This window comes from Rhinolophus hipposideros (assembly GCF_964194185.1).
Source record: "Rhinolophus hipposideros genome assembly, chromosome: 11".
NCBI lineage: Eukaryota > Metazoa > Chordata > Mammalia > Chiroptera > Rhinolophidae > Rhinolophus > Rhinolophus hipposideros.
This window is the reverse complement of record NC_138057.1, coordinates 35,101,951-35,126,139: the sequence shown is the minus strand read 5'-3', so window position 1 is coordinate 35,126,139 and position 24,189 is coordinate 35,101,951. Positions and strand designations below refer to the sequence as shown.

At 40.6% G+C, this 24,189-nt stretch overlaps 1 protein-coding gene across 1 annotated transcript in view; it reads left to right on the top strand.

The window, feature by feature from the left end:
• DOCK8 (dedicator of cytokinesis 8) overlaps window positions 1-24,189 on the top strand; it is a 190,065-nt gene that overhangs the window by 80,924 nt on the left and 84,952 nt on the right. Inside the window, exons 10-14 of the mRNA XM_081065762.1 lie at window positions 2,224-2,304; window positions 3,393-3,552; window positions 5,403-5,539; window positions 7,065-7,158; window positions 7,883-8,045. Coding sequence (XP_080921888.1) covers window positions 2,224-2,304; window positions 3,393-3,552; window positions 5,403-5,539; window positions 7,065-7,158; window positions 7,883-8,045 — 635 coding nt within the window. The remainder of the gene's footprint in view (window positions 1-2,223; window positions 2,305-3,392; window positions 3,553-5,402; window positions 5,540-7,064; window positions 7,159-7,882; window positions 8,046-24,189) is intronic.

Genomic DNA, 24,189 nt, shown 5'->3' with positions numbered 1-24,189 from the left:
GTAGCAGTTATCTGAAGGTCACCATTACTTACTAAATCTATTCCAAATATTTCAAATGTATAAATGCATTCATTTGGTAATAACAAATATTATTTTAATTGTCTTGAAATTAAATAGCTAAGAAATTTAAATCTACTCATACAGTCCCTGGTTTGCTTCTGATGTGTTTTTCTTTTCTGTAATGCCATATTGTAGCTTTTTCCCCTCTAAACACATAGTAAATGGTGTTATAATATTTAGCACATCTATCCAGGCAGTTGCCATTCAATAAAGAGAGGCTTCTTTCTTAGTTTTATTCTCAGGCTGAACATCAGGATCTTAACTGTATTTTAGCTAGAGTTACCTAGTTGAGTATTGCATATGATATTGCTTTAAGGGGTTATTTCAGGCTTAAAAGTTTTGTTTCTCAGTTGAAGGATGGAGAGTAAGGATGAGAGTTAATCTGACCTAAAACTTCAAAAAATAGACATGCCAGGCATTGAACCAGCTCCTCCTAAAGAGAGCAGAGGGTCGCCATTTTACCTTAAAATTTTTCAGGTAATTCTGATATGCTCCTTTCCCTTACCTGCCATGGTTATGAGGGTTCATTCCTTTCTCTTACACATAAATCACAAAGGACCGTACAGTGGGCTCTCGTAGCAGCCTACAGCTCCTTATGAAGTAGCTAGAGTTACCCTTGTCTAACTCAGTGAAGGGACTCCATAGTGTGTGCTGATCTGGTCCAACCTGCATTCTCCTACTTCTACCTTCTGGAGACCCTTCTCCTGTGGGTTCCATACTATGCAGTCCTAGTGCATGAAGCTGTGGAACTCCCGTCCCTTGCTTCAGGATCCTAATTAAAAGGTTCTTTATCTCTCTTCAAAGTTTATTTTAAAGACCACGTTTTTATCCTTTGACTTCATGCAAAAAATTAGCTTCCTTCCAGTTTGCTCTATAAGCTCCTGACTGTGTACTTCAGAAGAATAGGGTCCAGGTTTATTGTGTTCACCATCTATCTCCCCAGCAGCCACCATAGAAGGTACCCAACAAATGTTTTCTGAATGATTGAATCAGTGAATGATTGCTGACTAACAGGAATACCTGTCAGTCTCCGGCTCGAGTGTTGTGTGTCTGTGTTCTTAACCTGGGGCATTTTTCAGGGGGATCAGCCTTGTCTTCATGCTCTAGCAATGGGAAGGGGTTTAAACTTCCTTGGTGAAAGGAGAAATTTTCTGCTTGCACTCTCCCTCAGACTGATGTCCATTGAGCAGACCCCTGCCCCTTCCTTTCAAACTCCATTAAACACCCTCCATCACTAGGGTAATTTCTAGTTTAAATAATTTGTGCCTAACTGATAATGCCAATTAAAAATGTGTGCCTATTGGAATATGTTGACCCAAATTTCTTCTTCAATAATTATCTCAACTAATGACACAGACTAATATGGGACTAAATCCACTTGTTTTTTTCCTCAACATCTCAGTTCTTGGAGCACAGGGTTAGGAAATTCATATTTCTCCTTTTCTTTCCCTTAAACGTGGTGCCCAAATTTATAGTCAGCCAGATTCTTTACCTGAAGCAAAATCGAAGGAGATATTTGACAACTGTAGCATTCATTCCTATTACCAGCCCGTTAGCCAAGTGAAAGCTGTACCATCCCACTGCTTTTGGCTTTTTTCCAAGTCTGTGAAATCCAGAGAAGCAGCTCTAATAGGAAATACAAGGGAGAGAATTACAGATACTTTATTCAGTTCATTTATTCATTTTGTGGAGGGTTTGAGTCCCCAAACCTGACTTTTACAGAGGTCATATCTCTTTTTTACATTGTAAGCAATAATAAAGAAAATGAGCTTTTTACTTCCTACATATGTCTCATGGGTTTTGTTTTATAAAATAACTTTTATTGCATTTTTTATTGTAGGCATAATGCATGTTTGTTGTTTAAAAATAGAAAATACTCATAAGCAATAGGAAGAATAAACATACCACATAATCTCATCATGCAAAGATAACTGCTATTAACATGTGCTGTTCATCTATTATCATCCTTTTAATATGCCTTTATGATTTTTTTATAAAACTGTATAATACTCTTCTAAGAATTTTTTAAATCAAAAAACATATATTATGGACATCTTCTTATGACATCAAGTATTGTCACAAAACATCATTTTGATGTTTGAATAGATTCTGTTATATGGATGTAATTCATGTACATTATTTTAATATTATTTTTGTTGATAGATTGAAAAAGTCCTTCAGCAGGGAGAGATTGGAGACTGTGCAGAACCCTATATGGTTATCAAAGAAAGTGATGGTGGAAAGGTATGATATTTTGCATATTGCTAAATAGTGACATCTTAGAATAAGCAGATATTTTCCATGAGTGTTCCACAATATAGTTAATGGTGTTTAGTCCATGATAGGTCCCCATATGAGACACTAATAAGTTGTATTTAAAGCAAATAAGGAGGAGGAACTCGTCATTGATTATAACTTTTTAGCGAAATAAAGGATTAAACTCAACAAATGATGATATACTCACCAATGTTTGATTATCAGACTTGACTAGGACAAAGCCATGTCCTGTTGCCTTGGTTCTAAGGCTGTGACCCAGCTGGTTGGGAGGGCCACAGAGACCCCACGAAACTAAACAGAGCTCTTCTGGCTTTTCTCAACAGCGTGGGCTACCATCCTTTCTGGTATGGATATTTGGAAATTGGCTGAGACTACTGTATGTCATAAATTGATTAGTACAACATCGGGACTGAGCTTATGAAAAGGGACATCTTTTCTCAGCACCTAATACGATTTTTAAAGCATGGCTGTTTTGCAATAAGACTTGCCTAATCAGCATCATACTACAAACTTATATATTTCAAATATTATTGAACCCAAGACATTTTTTTAAAATCTACCTTTTGCTCTGAACTTACAAAGAACACCCTGGAAGTGTTGTAACCTAATGGAAGTTGTTAGAAACTTATATAGATTTTTCTGGAGTTTTCCAAGGGAACTTTGAAAAACAGGCTCTCTTGAGAGCAGGGTAGATGATATCTAAAACTTTTTATCCCAAGATTCTCTCACATGAATTCAAGTCATGTAACCAGCCCCTAAAAGAGGCACTTGGATTAGCTGGTGTAACAAACCTTGGACTTTTTTTTAAGCTTAAGGTATATTTAATAGTTGAATGTAGCCTTTCTCTAAACTCCTCCTTTCCTAATCAGATGAGAAGTCCCTCATCAGACTTCTGTCCCAAGTTGTGTCAGTTTTCTGCCGAGTCATCACTCTTTTTCATCAGTAGGGTAGGGATTGGGGAGATGCCTGTCATATCCATGGTACTGGATATGACTTGGTACATGACTTGGTACTGGTGCCATATTTGTTTCATATTTGTTTCCATTTTCCTCTAGAGTAAAGAAAAGATTGAAAAACTAAAACTTCAAGCTGAATCCTTCTGCCAACGTTTGGGGAAATACCGGATGCCCTTTGCCTGGGCTCCCATAAGCTTAGCAAGCTTCTTCAGTGTCTCCACCCTGGACAGGGAGGTAACCGATGTGGATTCCATGGTTGGTAAGCTTTTCAGCTGCAGTGGGAAGGGGTGGGCTCCCCAGGGTACCAACTCTGAGGTCAACTGTTTATTAGTGGGGGATTGGGGATACAGTAAGGTGTGGGGAATGAGAAGGAAGAAGGAGATAAATAGGATGAAATACTATTATGGTTGAATTACAAATGCATGATTGGACAGTGATTCCCCAAAATTATCGTGAATGTTTGTGGAGTTTAAGTATTCTCTTATAGTAAGATTTTTAGTTGGAATTTTCAGGGCAGTTTGACACTTTAAAAAGTTAATCTTCAGTAGTCATCTCCTCTTAAAAGTAAGATTCTTGAAAATAACAAGAAAATATAACAACCATTTATATAGTGTGTTAAACAAAGACACCATGGTTGGCTTCTAAACATAAGAGCCACTGTCATGGGGGGTTCAAACAGCAAAACTCAGGTTTCTCAGCAGATTTTCCAGTCCCTTAAAGTTTATTTTGCCAAGTGCAATGAAAAAGTGGATGCCAAAAGAATATTTAGTTACAATTTATTTAGCATATTTCTCTTTTTCATCACCCAACCCTTGATTTGAATCATTTTTTTTTAAAACAGGTTTGGTATGAAACTGTTCAAGAGGGTTATCGAGTTTTCAAGTAGACCCACCCCACCTGTGGCAGAGTTCCTATTTTCCTAAATGTCTTTGTATCCAGCAAATATTTAAGTCTACAGTTACATTTCTCGTGACATTTCTCGTGCATTCCTTAGCTCTGCCACTTATGAAATGTTGCCTTTAGCAAGGAGTGGAGGAAAGGTTATTTTGTTATTGTTGCTGCTATTCTGGGTTTTTGCTGGCCAGAACCCCTGGGTTATTTCTGATTTATCAATAACAAACCTCATTTTAGTGCATCCTGACCTTCATACCACAGTGTTGTTATTGTTTTTTTAAATACCAACCTCTACGTAGACTCAGGTAGCCTATTTAAAAGAGTTATGCATAGAGTTTAGAGGACACCATAAATTAGATGATACCATAAATTCAGACATAGGGCTTGCTGGGGCTTCAGTAATGTCCAGGTCTAGGATAAATGAACCTGGTGACTACATAGACTGTTCTTAAGAAGCAACCAGAAGATGCAGGGTATTAATATTGAGGCCGTATGGCAAGAATTAAGGCTAAGAGAATATTCAGAGACCGATTGGCAATATTAAGAGTTCTAAGCAATTTATTCACAATAGAGCCCCTGAGTTTTATAGTATGAAAGAAACAAGATCCTCACTGAAATCTTAAAAGGGGGTTAAAAAAAAAAAAACACCAAAAAAAAAACACAACTAAGCGGAGAATCAGGGTTTGGGTGTTACTCAGGGTTCTAATCCCCATTACACAGGTCAGCCAGTTCTGCTGCGTGGTCCACACAGAGGAGCAAAAGATAGCTGGGCTTCAGAATGTACGCAGGCTGACCCTCACAGGTTTGGGTCACAGTCCCAAGTGCCTTCAAGGGCATTTGAGTACAGGCCTCTCCCAATGGAATGCAAATGTAAAATAAAACAAAAGCAAACACTGTTGATTAAATAAAGCTTATCTGCAGACCCTGTTCTGGCTGCAGTTCTGGACTCCTGCTGGGTAGCGTCTGGTCTACCCTGTATGTGGGAGAGGACTGTCATTGCTCTGGCCTTTCCGCTCTGGTCAGAGGAGGTTAGAGGCTCCAATAGGGGGTCTAAGAAAGGTAGGGGTCAGTGGAGGGAAATTTGCATTCAAAACAAGAATGGCCATGTTCACTGTTCTTGTTCAGTGACTTTAAACATATCTTATGTATGGTAAAGTTAATAACCTGTTAATAACAGAAAGACATACGTTAGAATGACCGTTGTTTCCCTTAAAGGGAGAAGCTCTGTGGGTGAACGGAGAACTTTGTCCCAATCGAGAAGGCTTTCTGAAAGAGCCCTGTCCTTGGAGGAAAATGGGGTTGGATCCAACTTCAAGACCACCACTATGACCATTAACAGCTTTTTCAAGCAGGTATCTCTCCATGTTACAGCGTGTCTAGATTTGTCCCCACAATGATGTGTGTTGGAGCCTAAAGGGGGAGTGTATGTAGTGATTAAGAGAACAGTGAGTTAACCTCACCAAGCCTCAGTTTCATTATCTACAAAACAGGGATGGTGGTACTTGCTTCATTTGCCTTTTAGGTGGATTAAATGACATGAGGCATGTAAAGCTCTTCTCAGAGAGCCTGGGATATAGCAAGTGCTCAGTGAGTGTTAGCTCTTTTAATTGGGAGAATTCAATTAATCAAAACTATCCTATTTGAACTCTCACGGTCAATTCATTTATTAAGCTATGAAAACAGTCTGAAACATTGCTTCCCCCTTGGTTTCAGGGTTTCCTGACCTGGCTGTTGTCCTTACCGCTCTTCCATGTGCAGGCTTTGCAGGGCTGCCTACTTGCTCGTGGAATGTGACCACTGCGAATGATGCTCTTTGTTAGCTCCACACCGAGGCTTTAAAAAACAAAGAATTTCCTAGAGTAATCAAATTCATAGAAAAGAAAGTAGAATGATGGTTGCCAATGGTTGGAGGAAGGGGGAAATAGGGCGTTGCTGTTTAAAGGGTCCAGAGTTTCAGTGTTGCCAGATGAAAGAGCTCTGGAGATTGGTTGCCCACCAATGTACATGTACTTAACACTCCTGAGCTGTACACTCACAAATGGTTAAGATGGCAAACTTTATGCTACGTGCGTTTTACTACCAAAGAAAACACAAACTAGAATTAGACTTGTTGGACTCTGTTTAGACCATTTTCCACAGTTGGAACAGTCTTCAAGGGGTGGCATTAACAAACCGAAATGCAGAAGGGATGCTGAGGGTTCTTGCATATGCCACATGATAGAAATGGCACGGGACTGAAAGGGTTTCTATTCCAGACACAACCCTTCCAATTGTATTACCTTGGGGGACAAAGTACTTAACTAAGTCTGAGTTTCCTTATCTGTACTTGAGAATACACTTACCTACCTACCTTACCAGGCCATTAGAGCTCTTGCCCATGAATCCATTGGCAGAGTCCAGTCCCATGTAGGCACATAGAGGGTAGTTTTTATGCTTAGCCTTCTTAGTCAAGACAAATGTGAAGAAAATGAGGGTAGGAAAAAGATGGGAAGATGCTTTTTCCATCTTTAAATCTTTGAAGAAGGAAGTAAACGTATTCTGTATTATTCCAGGAAGTAAAACAAGCATCAGTGGGCTTAAGTTATAGGGAAGAAGCATTTGGCCTAGATAATTAATGATCAAACAGGCTTCCTTAGAATGCAGTGGACGCCCCATCCCCAGAAGGATTGATGAGAGGCTGAGTGGCAGTAAGTCCAGGAGTGGTAAAAAAGGAATATTTGACAAGAAGTTGAACTAAATGACTTCAGCATTGCCTATCATCCTAATTTCTATGAAAGGCATATTAAAATAAAATGTAAACGTAGAAGTCTTTCCAGAAATCATTGGTCCCTACCCCAGGAGGTGCTTCTCCACTAACTCTGACTTCTCTCTTGGCAGGAGGGAGATCGCCTCAGTGATGAAGACTTATTCAAGTTTTTAGCTGACTACAAAAGATCTTCATCCTTACAGAGAAGAGTGAAGTCAATTCCAGGTACAGATGGCTTGTCATTATCCTCTTAAGCTGTGCCAAGGTCATTTATGATTAGACACATTATTTATCAAATGCTAAAATTCACAAAATCATGTTTACCAAGTGAAATGTGGGATTTTACATTAGGAGTTGAGTCTGAGCTGGACTGCTTTTTTCTGGAAAATTATTAATATTTTCTATTCTATTGAAGGACTGATTCTGTAAATAAACATGCTTTAGATCTGGTTTCTCAGATAATCAGATAATTGTTTGAACAGAGCCTCATTTATCATATACAATATTATACGGAAATCTTAGGATGGAAACAAAACTGAAAGTGAGATACTTTGGTAGAAGGTGAGGGCACCTTCCTTATCCTCAGCTTAACAGGCACTGAGGCACTTCTGCAGGACCCTGGGATACCGGGGAACCCAGTTCGAAAACCACAAATAGCTACTGAACTACTGTTGTCATACTGTGGTAGTTCTGGAAGGAGCTTTAAAGATCCACTAATCCATTTCTACTCATTGTACAATTTCTTGCTTTTTCATTTCTAGAAACTAAATCTCAAAAGTTGTCATGACATGCTTTTTCTCCAGCTATAAGCAATTAGCTGGGAATTTCAAAACTCTTACATTCCCACTTCTTCTTATTTTCATAAAAGAAATATGCTACAACAATCTTTCTTGATTCCCTGGGACCATGAGAATGCCTTTACTAAAGTAGTCGTATTTTCTCTCTTTAGGCTTGCTCAGACTGGAGATTTCTCTAGCTCCAGAGGTAATCAATTGTTGTCTGACTCCTGAACTGCTGCCAGTGAGACCCTTTCCTGAAAATCGGACACGTCCACACAAAGAGGTTTTGGAATTTCCAATCCGAGAAGTATATGTCCCTCATACAGTGTACAGGTAAGAAGCAAAGGCTCCTGGAAAACCATTGAACCCATATTTAGAGTTTTGTTTGGATAATGCTTTCATCATCCTTCAACTTCTTACCTTCCTACTTTTTAAGTTTTAGAGAAAATGAAATATATTTACATAACTATAGATAATCGCTAGATTACTTTCTAAAAATGGTTCATCTAATTTTCTTTAACAAGAAAGTGTTACTTTAGTTATAATTGGATTGTAGTGGACATATTTCTTCCAAAAATGCAAAAATCCTCCTTGTTTTTACCTTGGTTTTCCTGTGTGCTGAAGGACGTATTAGGAAAAGAGCAATATGACCAAAATGTACTCGACATGTAGAAGACAGGTTTTTAGCTCAAGACCAATTCTGTTCAAAAAAATTTACAGCAATGATAGAAACATTTTATATGTGTGCTGCCCAATACATGTAGCTATTCAGCGTTTGAAATGTGGGTAGGGCACTGGAAGAAGTGAAATTTTAATTTTATTTAACTTTAATTAATTTGCATTTACATTCAAGTAGCTGTAAGTGACTGGTGGCTGCCATATTGGACAGCATGGAGTTAGAGAGCAAAGGCCAAATGTTAGGCTGCCTCTGTTTCTTGGAGACCCTTCATGTGGGGTCTGGGAGGGAACTCGTCAACATACAGTTATGAAAGGCATTGCTGCTCTTGTAGTTTGGTTTTCATTTTGAGAGGTTTTTGGTTTTTTTAATGCAGAGAAGAATACTATCACAAGCACCTTTTTTCCACCATCTGGAAATGATGCTGTGTGTGTGTGTAAAATCACACTGATTAGTTGAAGTCTCCTTTTTCTCCACAGACTTCTATCTTGCTTCCTAAACATCACTGATGAACATAAGTGTGTCCTTTCTTTCATTTTCTTTGGTTTCATACATGTATGTATATGTATTCAGAGAGTACCAAAAACATGTGTACACATTTTAAGAAAGGAAAAAACGGTATTAAAATTGTAATACAATGCATGACACTAGCATTCATTTGATTAACGCCATCTTTTGAGTGAACATTATACTACACATTGCTACCGTAATTCAATTCAACTTCGAAAAGGAATACATAGATAACATCTCTTAAAATGTGTGCTTTATTTTGGCACCCCCAGTATATGTATTTGTGAACATCAAATGGTATTATTTTATGTTCATTTTAAATGTACATAAATGGCTATGCACTCTATTATACTGTACTTTTTATCCAACAGTATGATTTTTTCTTTTTTGTGTATTACTGTGGACTCATGAATTTTATCAATTCAATGTATTGTACTCAGTTCCTGTCATTATCCTTTTTACAGATTTTCACAAATTTAACCAATGGAGTTCCTTAACAGCTTATATTTTAGAAATATTAATATTGATTTATATACTGCTTTGTCATTCTTTTTAAATGCTGTATAGTATTCCTTTGTGTGAAGAGGCCATATTTTTATCCATTTTCTATTTTTCTATTGATAGATATTATGGTTTTTTTTCCGGTTTGGGGAATCTTACAAATACTGTGCAGTGAGAATTTTTGTCTTTGTCTCTCTGTGCATGTGTATGAAAGTTTTCTGAAGAAATATGCCCCAAAGTGAAATTACTGGATAACAAGTAATATACATTTTAAATTTTATTCATATTGCCACTTTTCCCCCAAATTGTACCAGTTTGCAATCATGCCAGCAGTATAAGAAAGTTTTGATTCCCCCAGATCCTCACCCACACTTTCCGTTATGATTGATGTGTATGTGGGATTGAAATGCAAAGAATTTCAGAACCCGCCTAATCCAAACACACCCACCCCCACATTTCCAGATACACAAAATTGAGGCCCAGACAGAGTGAGTGAGTGGTTCACTGAGGTCAAAAATGACAGTGAGAAATACAACAACCATCCACACAATTAGAAATGGACCTCTTCCTTTCAGTGTTGAAGTGCAAACATCTCTCCCCCGTTTAATTCTTTCGGAAGCAGCCCTTCATCTTCTATCCTCATTCCTTACATACAGACTCAGCCCACATGCCCCTCCTAGATAAATAAGCATCCCTAGGATGCAGAGTTTCAGTTCTCCATTCCCTAGAGGGAGATGAAGCCATGAAAATGCTGGCTTATGAATGTTGTGTTTGTATCTTTTTAGAAACAGAAGATTCCCATCTTATAAATGGGAAAAAAAATGCTCGTGGCATTAGAATAAACTTACACCGAATGAATTCAATAGTTATTCAACTTCCCCTCAGCAGTTAATCACGCATGGGAGGCATTTACAACTCTCCCTACTCCTTGCAGCAAACATTACCCTTAATTACATCACAGTGGGACTCCGAATGCCTTAGTGCACCAAATGACTCAGAAATGTAGACCTGCTAAGGCGAACAAGTCTGGAAGGATGACTAAAAACCCAACTTGGCTTCATGAGAAACAGACCCACAAATCCAAAGTGAATATTCCTTTGTTGTTGTATACATTGTAGAAATGCCAAGCCCACCCCCATTAAAACCAGGTCTCTATGCTTGGGAATGATAGCAGAAAACACTTCCCTCCAGTTTGGTCATAACACCTTCTCTTGGCTCCCAGCCCACCATATTTTATACCTTGTGTAAGGATCAAGAGTTATAGTGAACTTGGTACAGAATCTTACTATGTGAAAAATTTTACGGAGTTTAGAGAGCATCTTGTCTAAATCTCCCGTGCTGTTGTTAAATCTTCAGGATTTCTTCTCCAGTCCTCATGTGCTGTATAGTGGTTTTGATTCGGTTGGTCTTGACAGTAACCCAGTCTAGACAAATTCTTCCTCTTCCTACACCTCCACTCCCATTTCACAGAATGGAAATGGAAGACTCAAGTCAGAGCTGAACCCCAGGTCAAACGGTGGGTTGACTAATTGCCTTTGGTGACCTAGTCTTCTCATTTCTGTCAATTTTCCCTTCTTTTTATTCTGTGCTGTCTCCCTGTACCCCAAAAAACTTATAACCTCATGGCTTTTCTTTTCTTTTTTAAATTAAAAGTTTATTGGGGTGACACCTCATGGCTTTTCTATCCCCTCCTCCCAACCAAAGTTTCTTCAAGCAAAGGTCTTTTAATTTATCTACATCATAGTATCAGTAACAGGTATGAACAGGTATGGCCTAAAGTCCTCTCTCTCCCAAGAGTATTATTTCAGTGGGGACACAGTTCCTATTTTGCTTAGAAAAGTTTTCCTTTGACTTAGTTGAATTCTGGACATCATTCTAAGGGGTTGGCATGGGGTAACTTTCCCTGTTGACATTTCTATTTCCATGACTCTAATCCTGGTCATAGCTGTATCCCTTTAAGGAAATCAAACAAATGAAGATTAAGATTTACAAAGCAGATAAATTCAGGGATAATTCTTTGATAGAAGATCCAACTAATGAAATTGAAACATGGTTTGACTTGTAAAAATTTGATCTACCCAGAATTTATGGAGAACATACCTATTGGGCCAAGGAAGGGATGCCTGTAGTGACAAAGCCAGGGTTTGAATTTTAAATTTGTGTACCTTTAGCATACACTGTAGAGTTCCCTTGGGTGGAGGAAACTAGCCCATGGATCTGTGGCAGATGTCATCTGGCCTTGAGTGTGAGTGTGGCCAGAGTCACACGTTACAGGATTCTAATATGGGTAAGGTTTCTAACACCACATGAGTAGAACTCAGGTGACTCGTATCTCTCTTAAAGGAGCAGCTGCCATGGAACCTCAAATAAAATGGGCTTGGGATCGGCTGAAATTGCCTTCCTGCCCTCGGTCTCCCCCTCCTTCCACCTCATCAGGTGCCTCCTCTAACTGCCCTACCTCTTCTGGTGCCCTTAGTCAGGGTCACCAGCAGGTATCACAACGGGCACCATTCACACTGTACTCTCTGTGGATGCTCTCGCTGGTGCCGGTGTCTTATTCAAATTGCTTTAAGGGGCAATCTAGGTCATTTACAGAAGAACTGTGCTGGACCCCAGAAATATCCCCACGAGCCAAAGAGAGTTAGTCACTAATAAAACAACACCCTCTCTGAGGGAGGAGATGAACTTCTAGAACCCTACGTGCTAGTCCCAGGAATGGCCAGTGTTTTCCAAACCAGGGGCTTTGGCCTTCTGCAGTGCCATGTGCAACTTGTATGGGCGAGAGGCATGAAACCGGACCAGTGTTCCCTGAAACAGACCCAGGCATGAGCTTTTGCGAAATCTCAAGCACAAGGACAGTAATTCTGAAAGCAGAGCAGAACAGCTGGAAAAATTAGGTTGATACACAGGATTACCCAAACCTGAGTTTGGCATTCCTTTCTCCACACCCAGATTAAGAAAACACTAGTTGTGAACCTGGGAACATGTTTGGACCAACTCCTGGCTTAATTTTCATGTGGCCTAGCAGCTGGTAATGGAGACGCCAGCTGCCTTTTGGTGGGGGCAGAATGAAAACAGCACAGGCTTGGGCCAAGGCCTGGCAAGACCTTGAGGGGCATTTTATCTTGCGGCTGCCACGGGGGCATGTGCAGAGATCACAGGCACTGAGATTGTAATGAGCTTGTTAAGCTCCTTGCCATCCCCTTCACTGGTGATTACATTAGAGAAAGCCACATAAAGGGCGTTTCCATCTCTCACCCCAACCCCTGAGAGCCTTGGAGGTCTTTCTGTCCAATTATCAGACTTGCTGTGGAGGACTGTGCTTGCAGAGAACAAGCCTATCACTTAGAACAGGACTTCTTTGATGGATCATTAGCTGTTTTCAGGCCTCCTATTCAGCCCAATGTTCTCAGACCAGACATCTTCATTCTGAAAAGTTCGCCTGCTATCTGGTCTAACGAAGGTTGGTGCCTCCCATTCAGAGTTTTGAGTGCTGCCATACTTGCATCCTCCAGGGGCAAAATGAATGGCATAGAGTGAATGAATGCCTGTAAATTATAATTGAGTGAATAGGATGTCTAAGGAAAGGAATGAACCAGAAATAATTCTGGACGCGGTGGTTGGAAGGAGTTTGGGCAGACGGAATGGAAGCTGTCCTTGAGAGGGAGTGTGTTTTGTCCAGGGAAATGGACTTCCAATCTGAGTCCAGTTGGTTGTATGTCCACCCTGGTTCTTCTCACTGCTGTGGGTGAGGGGGTGGGGTGGAGTGAGGGTGTTTGTGCCTCAGAGTCCATTGTGGAACTTTATAAAAACTCAAGTGCCTAGCTGTAGGACTTACCTACCTAGAGACTCCCATTCAGGAGGTCTGGGTTGGGGCCTTGGGGGTCTCACGTCCTCCTTTAAGAATGAAAGCTTCCCCCTCCCTTTCACGGAGATCCTCTCCAGAAGTTCCTATACTCTGTGGAGCCATGGAAAGGTCCACAGTGACTTCGGTCACTGGAAACTCCGGGGACAGGGCCATGCGACTTCATCCACCCCCCTTGGGAAGCAGTCCCAACAGGTGCGGGGAGATCAGGTGAGATACATTTAGCAAAGAGCACATACTTGTCTATCAGGAATCCGTAGCACAGCAGGAATCCTCACCACAGGAGGACAATTTCTGATGGCGTAATGTGCCTGGGTGCTATAAGTACTCCAGCATTACTGTTAATTAGTGATTGGTAGTTTCTGATTGGCCCTGATCTACAGCATCATCAAAACAAGGCATTGCATAAATATCAAAATAATAACTCCCCATTCTTATTGTGTTGTTGTTGTTCTTTGAACTTGATTTATGTTGGATTAGATAGCTGTCGTGCGGGGCGTCCGGCGGCGTCTCTGGTCCCGCTCCCCTCATAAGAACGCAGGACACGTTAAGGCCAAACAGGAACACCCATGGAGCCATAAGTAGGGGAGTCAAACCAATATATTCTCACTGGAGGCTGGGCTGGAGACACAGGAAGCAGGATCTACATAATCTGCCTAACAGCAGTCCGCGCTTGCCAGCCACCGTCTTCTTGCTAGCCCCCATTCTTTCTTCTGCTAGCGTAGCCACAGCCGTTATATTAGTGGCCAATGGCTTACGGGTTACAGCTGACGGCCAACTAGCCACAGCTGATGGCCATCCAATCACAGTTGATGGCCATTTACTACCCGAACCAGCACCTTTCTAGTGTGAGGCCAAGAGCCTGGAAACTGTTTTTTGGGGCTTTGTCCCCACAATAGCCTATTCTAATGGTTCAAAATTATTAAAGCACAAAAATGCAGAGTGAAAATTCTGTCTTTCCTGACCTCCAGCCATTCAATTCTCCTCCTTGGAGACATCCTTTAAAAAAAAATTATCTATACAAATATTTGATTTTATTCATTTATTTATTCCACAAATATTACTCAGTGCCAGGCCCTGTTCTAAACACTGGCGATATGCTAGGGAACAGGTGAAAATCATGTAAATTCCACAGTTCAATCCTATTTTTGACAATTGGAAACAGCCATTTTTTAAAATCAGTTTCTTGTGTATCCTTCCAGAAATAACTTAGGTATGTACAAGTCAATATAATTCTGCATTTTTCCTTTTATAATGCATAATTGTCACACTGCTCTGCACCTTGATGTCTCATTGAACACTGCGTTATGGGGAGTACTTTTATATGAATACATAGAAATGCTTCATGCTTTTTTTTTTACAGCTGCACTGAATCTCATTATATGGATGTATCATGATTTATCTAACCCTATAGCAATGAGCATCTAAGGTGTTGCCAATTGTCAAAAATAGGATTGAACTGTGGAATTTAAGTAGATGAAGCCCAGTCCTTGGTTTTAGTAGATTTATAATAGCAAGGAGTTGCTTATGGAACACAAGGCTTATAACAAATAAGCATATAAACAAATACTTCATTCAGGAATAGCAGTGTGGCCCAGGCAAAATCTAATCATTTGAATTAGCCAAGTAATGGAGACAGAGGCAAAGTGAATTCCTGGTGTTTGAATTATCCAGATAACTAAGTCCCTGCACTTGACTTTGCTGAGGCAAGTTTGTCTCTATAGTAAATCAGGGCCACAATCATCACTTCCCTAATGTCCTGCTCCAAACTCAGTTGTACTTTTTTTCCTTTTTTTTTCGAGGAATGGAAAAATTCAGAAGCCGGTTACCCAAAGATTACATACCTATTTTGCAACAGTTGCAGGTTTTGGAACGCTGTCCTTTCAGTACAACATTCAGCCACTTGAGGGCACAATTAGCTCACTTTCTATATTCAGACGCAATTAGCTCTCTTTTCCATTACAAAGCAGATGGAGTGGTGATTTTATTCAAGGAAAACACATTTTAGTTTTTGCCCTTGAAGCGTAGAACCAAGAGACAAAAAAAGAAAACGGAAAGATGTTCCAGTGTCCCAAGAGATCATTGTTGTCATTTTTTGCAAAGGATTTTCTTTTAATCTATCATCGTCTGCCTTCTCTCATTAATAAGTCATGACCATAGAAATCTGGCACTTCTCTGAAAGATGTAGTACATATGAGGATTGAGATACCTGTCTTGGGAGGTAGAGAGAGAGTGAAATCTCATTTGGGGGGAGTGTTGTTCACCATCCCTATTTACATATTGACCAATCCTGACTCATAGACAAAACTAAAGAAATGTGGGTGAGGCGGTAATGAAGTAGTGTTAAGGAGATTCTGCGTTCCTTAATGTCACTTATTCCACAAGTGACAACCCCACATTATACTCTTCATTTTGAGTCCACCATGCTTTATTGTTACTGCCTATAAACAGCTGTCCTAACAAAAAATCCTGCTCTGTCCGTTTAACGCGGGTAAATGTCACTTTTTTTCATAGATCGTTTACGTGGAATTCAGCATGAAGGTTCATGAAACACCCTTTTTTTTCATAGGTTGGGAGTGTAAGGTTGGTGGGGGCAGAAGCAACAGAGAAATGGTGATGTAAGTAAGGTAAATCTAGGCTTGCATTTGATTATGACGATGAATAGTTTGCTAGATTAGAAGGAGCCTCCTAAAATTCAAAACGCCTTCTTTCTTTGATTTCAATGCTTTTGTTAGTTTTTTTTTTTTAGTTTATTAATTATTATTTTAAAATTTGTTCTTTGAAGTGGCTTGTCTTCTGACAAGAGGGGAGTTGTTTCTTCGTATTTCTTTTGCCATTTGGAGGTAAAAATCTTTTCTACTTTGTACCTTTTTCATCCTTAGTTCTGACTTTCCTGTGTATTTTAGAGATGCCCCAAAGATCAGCATTCATCTACTCCTCCCAAGCAATGTTTGGCCATCTCTAAAGCAGAGGTGTTTTAACAGCTCTCTGTTAGTGAATGTCCTGTGATTTCAAGGCCTCAGACAGGCTGCCTTTGGCTCCTCTCAGCAGAAGGAGAATGCCCTGGGGAGAAATATTAGATGCTATGTGACCATCTTCCCAGGGGAAAAGTGGGTTTGGGAGGGAGCAGTGCAGGCCAACCCCCCCAGCACAAAGTGAAATAGAAAGAAGTATGAGTGTGGAAGGATTGAGTTTTGACAGTGTAATAAGGTAATTTTTTAAAAATCATGACTGATCAGTTAAATATTCTTTACCTTTTATAATTTAAAAAAAAGAATTTCATTTAGCCACTGGCCTAAACACCAGAAAGGTTACAAAACTTCCAAACCTTGCTGTTCCGCTTCGTCTGTTTTATGTTCTTTGCTTGACAACCTTCACAATGTAAACTGAGATCCATGCAATGGTGGGGAAATATAAATATTATGGTTTAATAAAGATAAAAGTAGAGAAACTAGAGTTAATAGGTCATTTTAATGATTTTTAAAAGAGATTTGCATGCCTAGGCTAAAAATTATATATTTAGCAATAAGAACATCGTTTATCATTTTTGTCCTAGAGTGACAGTTTTTAAAACCAAGCCTGTGGTTCCTATTGTATCTCCTTCCTTGCTAGAGGTGACACACGTGGTGCTTACTCTCCTATTAAAGTGCAAAGACTAGTGCAGGAGCTCTTCTGAGATTACCAGGAGGGGTTCACAGATAGGAAGCAGACCAGTTTCTTTATCTTATTAATAGATTTACATTTCTGTTATGTCAAGGCACCAATTACTGTGTTTCCCCGAAAATAAGACCTAACCGGAAAATAAGCCCTAGCATGATTTTTCCGGATGACATCCCCTGAACATAAGCCCTAATGCATCTTTTGGAGCAAAAATTAATGTAAGACCCAGTCTTATTTTCGGGGAAACACGGTAATATCCTCAAGATGGCATGCACGAATATACCATATACTCTGTCTCACTTTTGAGAAGAAACAGAGAGACAAACTCAGAAACCTGAGAATTCTGACTCATTCTCCAGTTGAGGATTGGGTGAATTTACCTCCCAGAGCACGGACATGGGAACTGTTCTTCAATTAATTTTATTCTGTTCCTTTCCCCAATGCATACGGATCTCCTGAGTTTACTTGCGCTTCCCTTCACTCCCATTTTTCAAGGGGAGAACTTGGCCTCCCCTCATCCCACCTGTGCAGAAAACTCCCCGTGCTCCTCAGGCTTGGCTCACCTGAAACTCAGAGCCCCATTCTCTCCTGCTCTTCCTGCGGCATCGCCTTTTCATCTCCTGGTTGCAAATCCTTTTACTTCACAGCAGTGAGCTGAATGCCGCCAATGTACACACCACCCAGGACATTAGCTGCTACTGTAATTGTTTCATAACATCAACGAGATCTTCTTAGTGGGGAGAGGAAGAGGGATGGGAGATGATTCATTTACCTTGGGCAGGTTTTCTCTCATTCACATAACCACTAACCCATGGGTGAAGGACTTGATTGTGGGCTGCTGAGGCTTTTGTAGAAAACAAACATCAAATTAGTGGACTGTCCTTACTGAGTGAAGAAGTAAAATAATAACATGCTCCCCAAACCCCCTCCCTACAATATTTTGACACCAGTGCAATTTTGTTTAGACTGAACATAAAGAGCAGCCTTAATGGGGAGAAAGGGAGGAAGCATTATTACCGAAGGGGACCACTCAGCAGCTCTGTTGCCAAGGAAAAGACGCAGGATCAGAGCCAGGAGTTTGAGCCTCAGTTTCTGCATTTGTAAAATGGGATAACCCTGTGATACTTGGGGAGATTGACATGAAAGTGCTTTGTGAAATGTGAAATGCTCTAGACTGCACAGCTTAATTGTTGTTTTTTATGTTATGTATATACTGTAGACCCCAACCTGACTATAAACTCCTTGAGGGTAGCAGAAATTCATAGTAGCTCTCCCTTTCAACCCTGAAACTGTTGTTCGCAGGATGGAGCTCACAGAGTACCTGCTCTTTGGTGTTGGCATGTGGAAGGGGATGAGGCTGGTTGATTATTCACCAAGTTTGCTGGTGTTTTGCTCTGGTAGGGGTTTGGTGGCACCAAAGTGCCACATTCCTGACTTCACTAGCATTCTGCTATGCTGATTATCTCATCTGCAAGGTCCTAGGAAGGCCGGGTGGCTGCCCCAGTTTGCCTTCTATTGTCTACCTCTCACTGAGATGAAACTCTAAGTAGGTGTCCAGGGAAGGCATTACTCTCACGCGAAGCCTTTGATGTGATCTCCTCACTGAGGATGGGATTGGAGCTGGAGATACCAGTCTTTCTATCGTCTTGTTTTGAGAGTGTTAGCCCAGGGTCTCGTGCAGGTCAGGAGGGCAGACGGTGATAACCACCTTCCACCCAATCATGGCTGGAAAAGAGGCCCTGCTATTCTCTAAGGCCCCTGTAGGGGATGCCGTTCTCACCGATCACCAAAACTCAAGTGCCAAAAGCTGTCACGGGAACTCCCCATTCCTAAATCATGTAATACTTTTGGGTAATCACATTGTCATCTTCCTTCACTGTTTTCTTTCCCTGCTCCTGGAACTCAGGCTCCATTTAACAAGTTATATGCTATGGAGATGGAGCAGACTCTGACTGTTATGTATAGAATCCCTTTGGTAGTCAGAGCCACCTTCACTGAGCGGGATTGGAAAAAGGAATAAGAGGGGAACTTGGAAGAGTAGAAAGTTTTCTTCTTTATGTCCAGGTTGTTTACTCATAGGTACAGGACGGTGGCAACGCTTTCTGGTTAAAAATGTTATGACAACAGTTCTGTGTTCAGCTATCTAAGAAGAGCCTATGTTGTGCAAACTCTACCGTTTTGCACTGTACCCAGTGTATCTAACACCCATGTAGAACTTTCCCTTAAGACAGCAGGACCCCTGTGAGCATCATGATTTGTCCAGAAATGTAGCATTTCCCCCCAGAATTATTCTATAGGCTTGCCAGTACCTCCCCGTGGTTCATGGGCAGGTTTGGTGGATGCTGGGTGTTTGACTGTCTGGAGAAAGACATGGAGAAAGATAGCAGCAGCAGCAGCCGCAGAAGTAATACCAGACATTGCTAAATATAAACCCCAAGACAGGCCTGGAGCAGAAGTGAGAGGTGACTCCAGACACACAGCTCTGAAGTGGCCGCCTCCAAAGTTGGATGAGACTGTCTGCAACAGGCCTTCAAGCCTCTCTGTTCCTTCGAGGTGACTGACTTTTACGGAAACGGTGGCACATTGTGTGAGCACAGAATCGTCCTCCTGAGCATGATCCCACTGTGTCACCCTTGGGCGGAGGGAAGCACGGAGTCTAGGGAGGAATACCCTTCCTTTATGCCATCTCTAATGTCTTGTCTCAGAGTTGCATTGAAACTAAACCAAACTCTAGTATGAAAACCCAGGCCAGCAGCCAACAAAGTGCTGACTCTGTATTTCTAGGTCAGGGAGAAGTGAAGTTCATAACAACAACTGTTACTCAGCGCTCCCAGTTGTCTGGGGTTGGGCACAGCCCCCATGTAGACTGGTCACACTGGTGTGAGTGTGGGCCGTGAGAACACTTACCCTCTCCTTCCTCACCCTCTGTCATGGAGCAGGATACCTTTCCTTTGAAAATCTTGCACATCTAGCAATACTGGTCACCTATGAATCACATTGATGCCTTCACCTAATCAATGTAATGAGCCACTACCACATGCCAGGCACAGTGCCTGAAAGAGACAAAGAGAAGGGACTGCCTCCCTTTGGAGGCAAACTCCTGTCTCCTAAGAGAAACCAGAACCACTCAGAACCACAATGAGCCACAGAAAGACATACATGCAATCTTGTCCTGCAGCAACCTTGGGATCGTTGCAAGTTCTCCCACCTCCAAAACCTAGACAAGACTCTCTCTCACCAGGTACCAAAGCAGGTATATGTTTCGAGAGAGAGTTGGGGCATCTGAACAATTTATTTCTTAGTAGACTTGCTGTTTCCTGCAAGTCCAGTTCTTTCTTCTCCCACCCAAACCAAGGCACCTGACAATATTAAAACATCAGGAATAATCAAATCAGCATTTTAAGGAATAGTATTGATTTTATTCATTGACAGTTTTTTATTTTTTTAGAGAGAGAGTGTGTGTGTGTGTGTGTGTGTGTGTGTGTGTGTGTGTGTGTGTTTGGATGGGTAGTGGACTAGTAAAGTCTCTGCTCCAAACCAAAAGGAAAAAAGTCAGCAACAGCAAAAATTGGAAATTTTCTGGTATGTGTATGTGTTTTTGTCAGCTGGCAGTTTGTTTTAGGAAACTATTTGCAAAGCCGGGAAAAAATGTGCTCCCTCTGTCCCTTAAAAGAACCTGCAGGTTAGTTCATGTTAGTCAGACACGTGACAGTTTTGGCGGGTGGTCTCGTAAAAAACACAGGCCAGTCCAGATTTGGCATTGAAATGGTATCTTTAAACTTGAATTTTAGGTCTCTTACTAGACCAAGTATTGATATATTTGCTTTGTATTCACTTGGGGAAGGCTTTCATTAAAAATGTGTTGTTTTAGGGGAAACAGCACAAAGGATGTTTGTGCTAGGTACTTTTTAGCATTCTTTTATTACTTTTATCTGACCTTTCACAGTCTCTTTAAGAGATAGTAAGTGATTCAGTTAATAGACTCAAAAGTAGAAATTCCCCCCAAATTGTTTACTTATATTTAAAATTTTTTTCAGTTCTTATACTTGTTTGGAGATTGCATTGACTCCAAAGAGGCGATTTCGATATTAAGACTATTTTTTTCTATATGTAGTCATTGCATTGTATTTCTTGGTCCAAGAGCATAAACCTGAGATCCAGTTAAGAGGAAGAATTTTACAAGTTAAAGTCATTGCTTCGAGAAATTGCATGTTCAAATATCATGGAATACCTAACAAATGCTTTTTTAAGTGCATGTATTTGGATTCGTTATCTATGGCTATGTAACAAAAGACTTGGCAGCTGGAAACAACAAACAGTTATTATCTCACAGTTTATGTGGGTTATCCAGGTGCAGCTTGAAGGCCACGGCCAAGGTGTCAGCCAGCCAAGGCTGTGATCACCCCAAGGGCCCCCAGGGGAACGTTTGCTCCCGACTCACTCATGTGGCTGCTGACAGGATTCAGGGCCTATTGGACTGTTGGCTTAAGGGCCTCACTAGCTGTTGGCCAGAGACCTCCTTGAACCCCTGGCTGTACTGGTCTCTCCATAGGGCCGCTCACAACGGGGAAATTGGCTTCTTCAGAATAAGCGAGGGGCGGGGGGAGGGAGAAGATAGAAACCAGAGATTTTTTTTCTCACCTAATCCCAAAAGTGACATTCTGTCACTTTTGCTATATTTTGTTGGTTAGAAACAAATCACGAGGTCGAGCCCTCACTAAGGGGAGGGGATGACATGGGGCAAGAATACCATCAGGCAGTTGGTCATTGGGAGCCTATTAGAAGCTGCTTCCACAGTTTTTAACTGAGCTACAAAAAGGTGGGGTGCTCCAGATGTATGAATTTGAAAGAGTATGGGGAGGTAGGAGGCTGAGTGAGGGAGGGCGGATTCCTTCTATAGAGGCTGAGAACAAGGCTCATTACAGAGAGTTCAACAGCTGGTATATTTCTAGGACATCTGTAGTACTTGACTCCCTAATAGGAAAATAACCTCTTCTTGACAGGTCCTCAGTGGTGAGAAGTGAGCCTACACCTACCCCTCACTAACTCACACGCCAAAGAAACAAGCCTACACTGTAAGGGGAAATTGTTTTGTTTTCCACCTAGGTTAAAGCACATTTCACAAGTTTTCTTAGATTCAAAGTAGTAAGGAAAACCCCTAAGGAATGGAGTCATTTATCCCCTTGCTCAGCACCTTACCTGCCCCACTCCCCCCAACACCCGACCACATACTCCCCAGCATCTGTAAATGCCGAGGGTGCCAAAAATTGTATACACCTGACTTGCATTCATCTTTTGTTATCGGTTTATAGTCGTACTGAGTATTACAATTTTAATAGTTTTTTTTTTCCTTTCTTAAAATTCGTGTCCATTTTTCTGTCACCCTCTGTCTATATGCCTATATAAAGTCTACCTAAAGTCCTGTGAGTGAAATGGAAACTGTAAGAAGGGTGAGTTTTGCAGAATCTCTGACACGTATATTGCTAAAATAGTTGTCTCTAGACTACATAATAAATGACCCAATACTCTCTCTCTCCAGTCCTGTTGTTAGTTGTAGTCCATGTAGAATAAAATACGTTCTTATTAAATATATTCTAGTCATTGAAAAACCCCACTGAAAATAGTGTTCTAATAAACCAACTGGTTCTAATAAACCAAGCTAAATTGGTTTAACAACTTCTGTGCCCTCCCTACGTGGGAATCACAAGGAATAGCCAAATAGTTTAGACCTTAAAACCACATCATAGGTTCCATGGGGATAGCTGGGAGTTGGAAGAGAAGCAAGTATCCAGTGAGCCTTTTGAGTATTTTGTCAGTTTCAGGTTTTTTAAAATTTTAGAAAAAAATCGTAGGATGAAATAATTTGTATTTGGATATCTTTCCATCTCCCCTTGCTTTTTCGCTCTCCTTGACACTCTAAGTTTCCAAATCTTCCCCAGAGCAGTGCCTCATGGTTAATAATTACCCTGTCCTGCTTTTTTCCCCTTTCTCCACTCACACTTACAGTCCATACATCCAGCGTCTTTGTAAGAAGGAAAGGAACTGAGTAAACTAATTCATACTAAGGTGGGAGTGAATGATACTGTGTTTCCCTGAAAATAAGACCAGGTCTTATATTAATTTTTGTGCCAAAAAACACACTAGGACTTTCTTTCAGGGGATGTCATCCTGAAAAATCGTGCTAGGGCTTATTTTCCGGTTAGATCTTATTTTCGTGGAAACACTATATGTAAACCACTTAATATGTTAAATCTGCTAAGCAGTGTTTCAAAAGAATGTTTGGTAAAATGGATATCATAATTGGTAAAATTTCAGTTAGTTCAACAAAGTATGGTTAAAAAAAGTTTCAAGCAAGGTTGAAGATTTATTTTTTTCTCAAAGTAGTTAGTTTTCCCCAGCAAGTTTCCAATGTTTATTTATTTGTGATTCTTTTCCATGGGAATCTGATCCAGGTAAGACTAAGATCGTAAACATCCCAACTTTCCCTTTGAGTCTCTTGCCATTGAAAACTAGTTGGACTTTTCTTAAACAAGTTGGTTTTAAGGAGAGCTCAGGTGCTTTTTACCTGTTTCTGAAAGGGAACGTTCTCTTTGCCCCATCTTGTGGTCCTGCTTTATTTAACAGGAGGAATGCTGGTTTTCCAAGCCCTCACTTAAGAGGAACTTTTGCCTATCTCATAAAAAGAAGGGATGAGGATTGATGTAATAGAAAAGATAATTTGCAAATATAGGAGAGGTGAGCATTTAGTTAATGTTCAAATACAATTTATTAGTTGTAATAATAGTTCTGTATAAAGACACCATATCTGAAGTTCAAATTGTAGTTCATCAATTGAGAAATCATGGATTATTTTTCCCTTCAAAATCTCTAAAAATGGTGTACTAACAAGTATTAGAGTTTGCTGGGGTTTTTTGTTTTGTGTTCCTCTCATTTGATTTCGGTTTTTGAGTGCATTTTTTTTAACATAACAAGACTGCAGAGAGAGTATTGGGTCATTTATTATACTGTTTCTAATCAATTTGTTAAGATTTTGTCTCTGGCTTCTTACCTGCATTTGCGTTGTGTTGGGGCGAGAGTAGAGGTGGCCAACGTTCAGAATTTAGTACCAGCATTTTCAGAAAACATTGCAGTCTAGCCCACTGAGCACAGACCTTACTGTGGGGAAAGCTGCTGCTTGCAGCAACACCCCCAGTACCTCCTTCTAACCTTGTGCCGTTTTCCAAGGCAGGCAGCCTGTGTCTCTGACTGGTGCCATAGAACAGGAT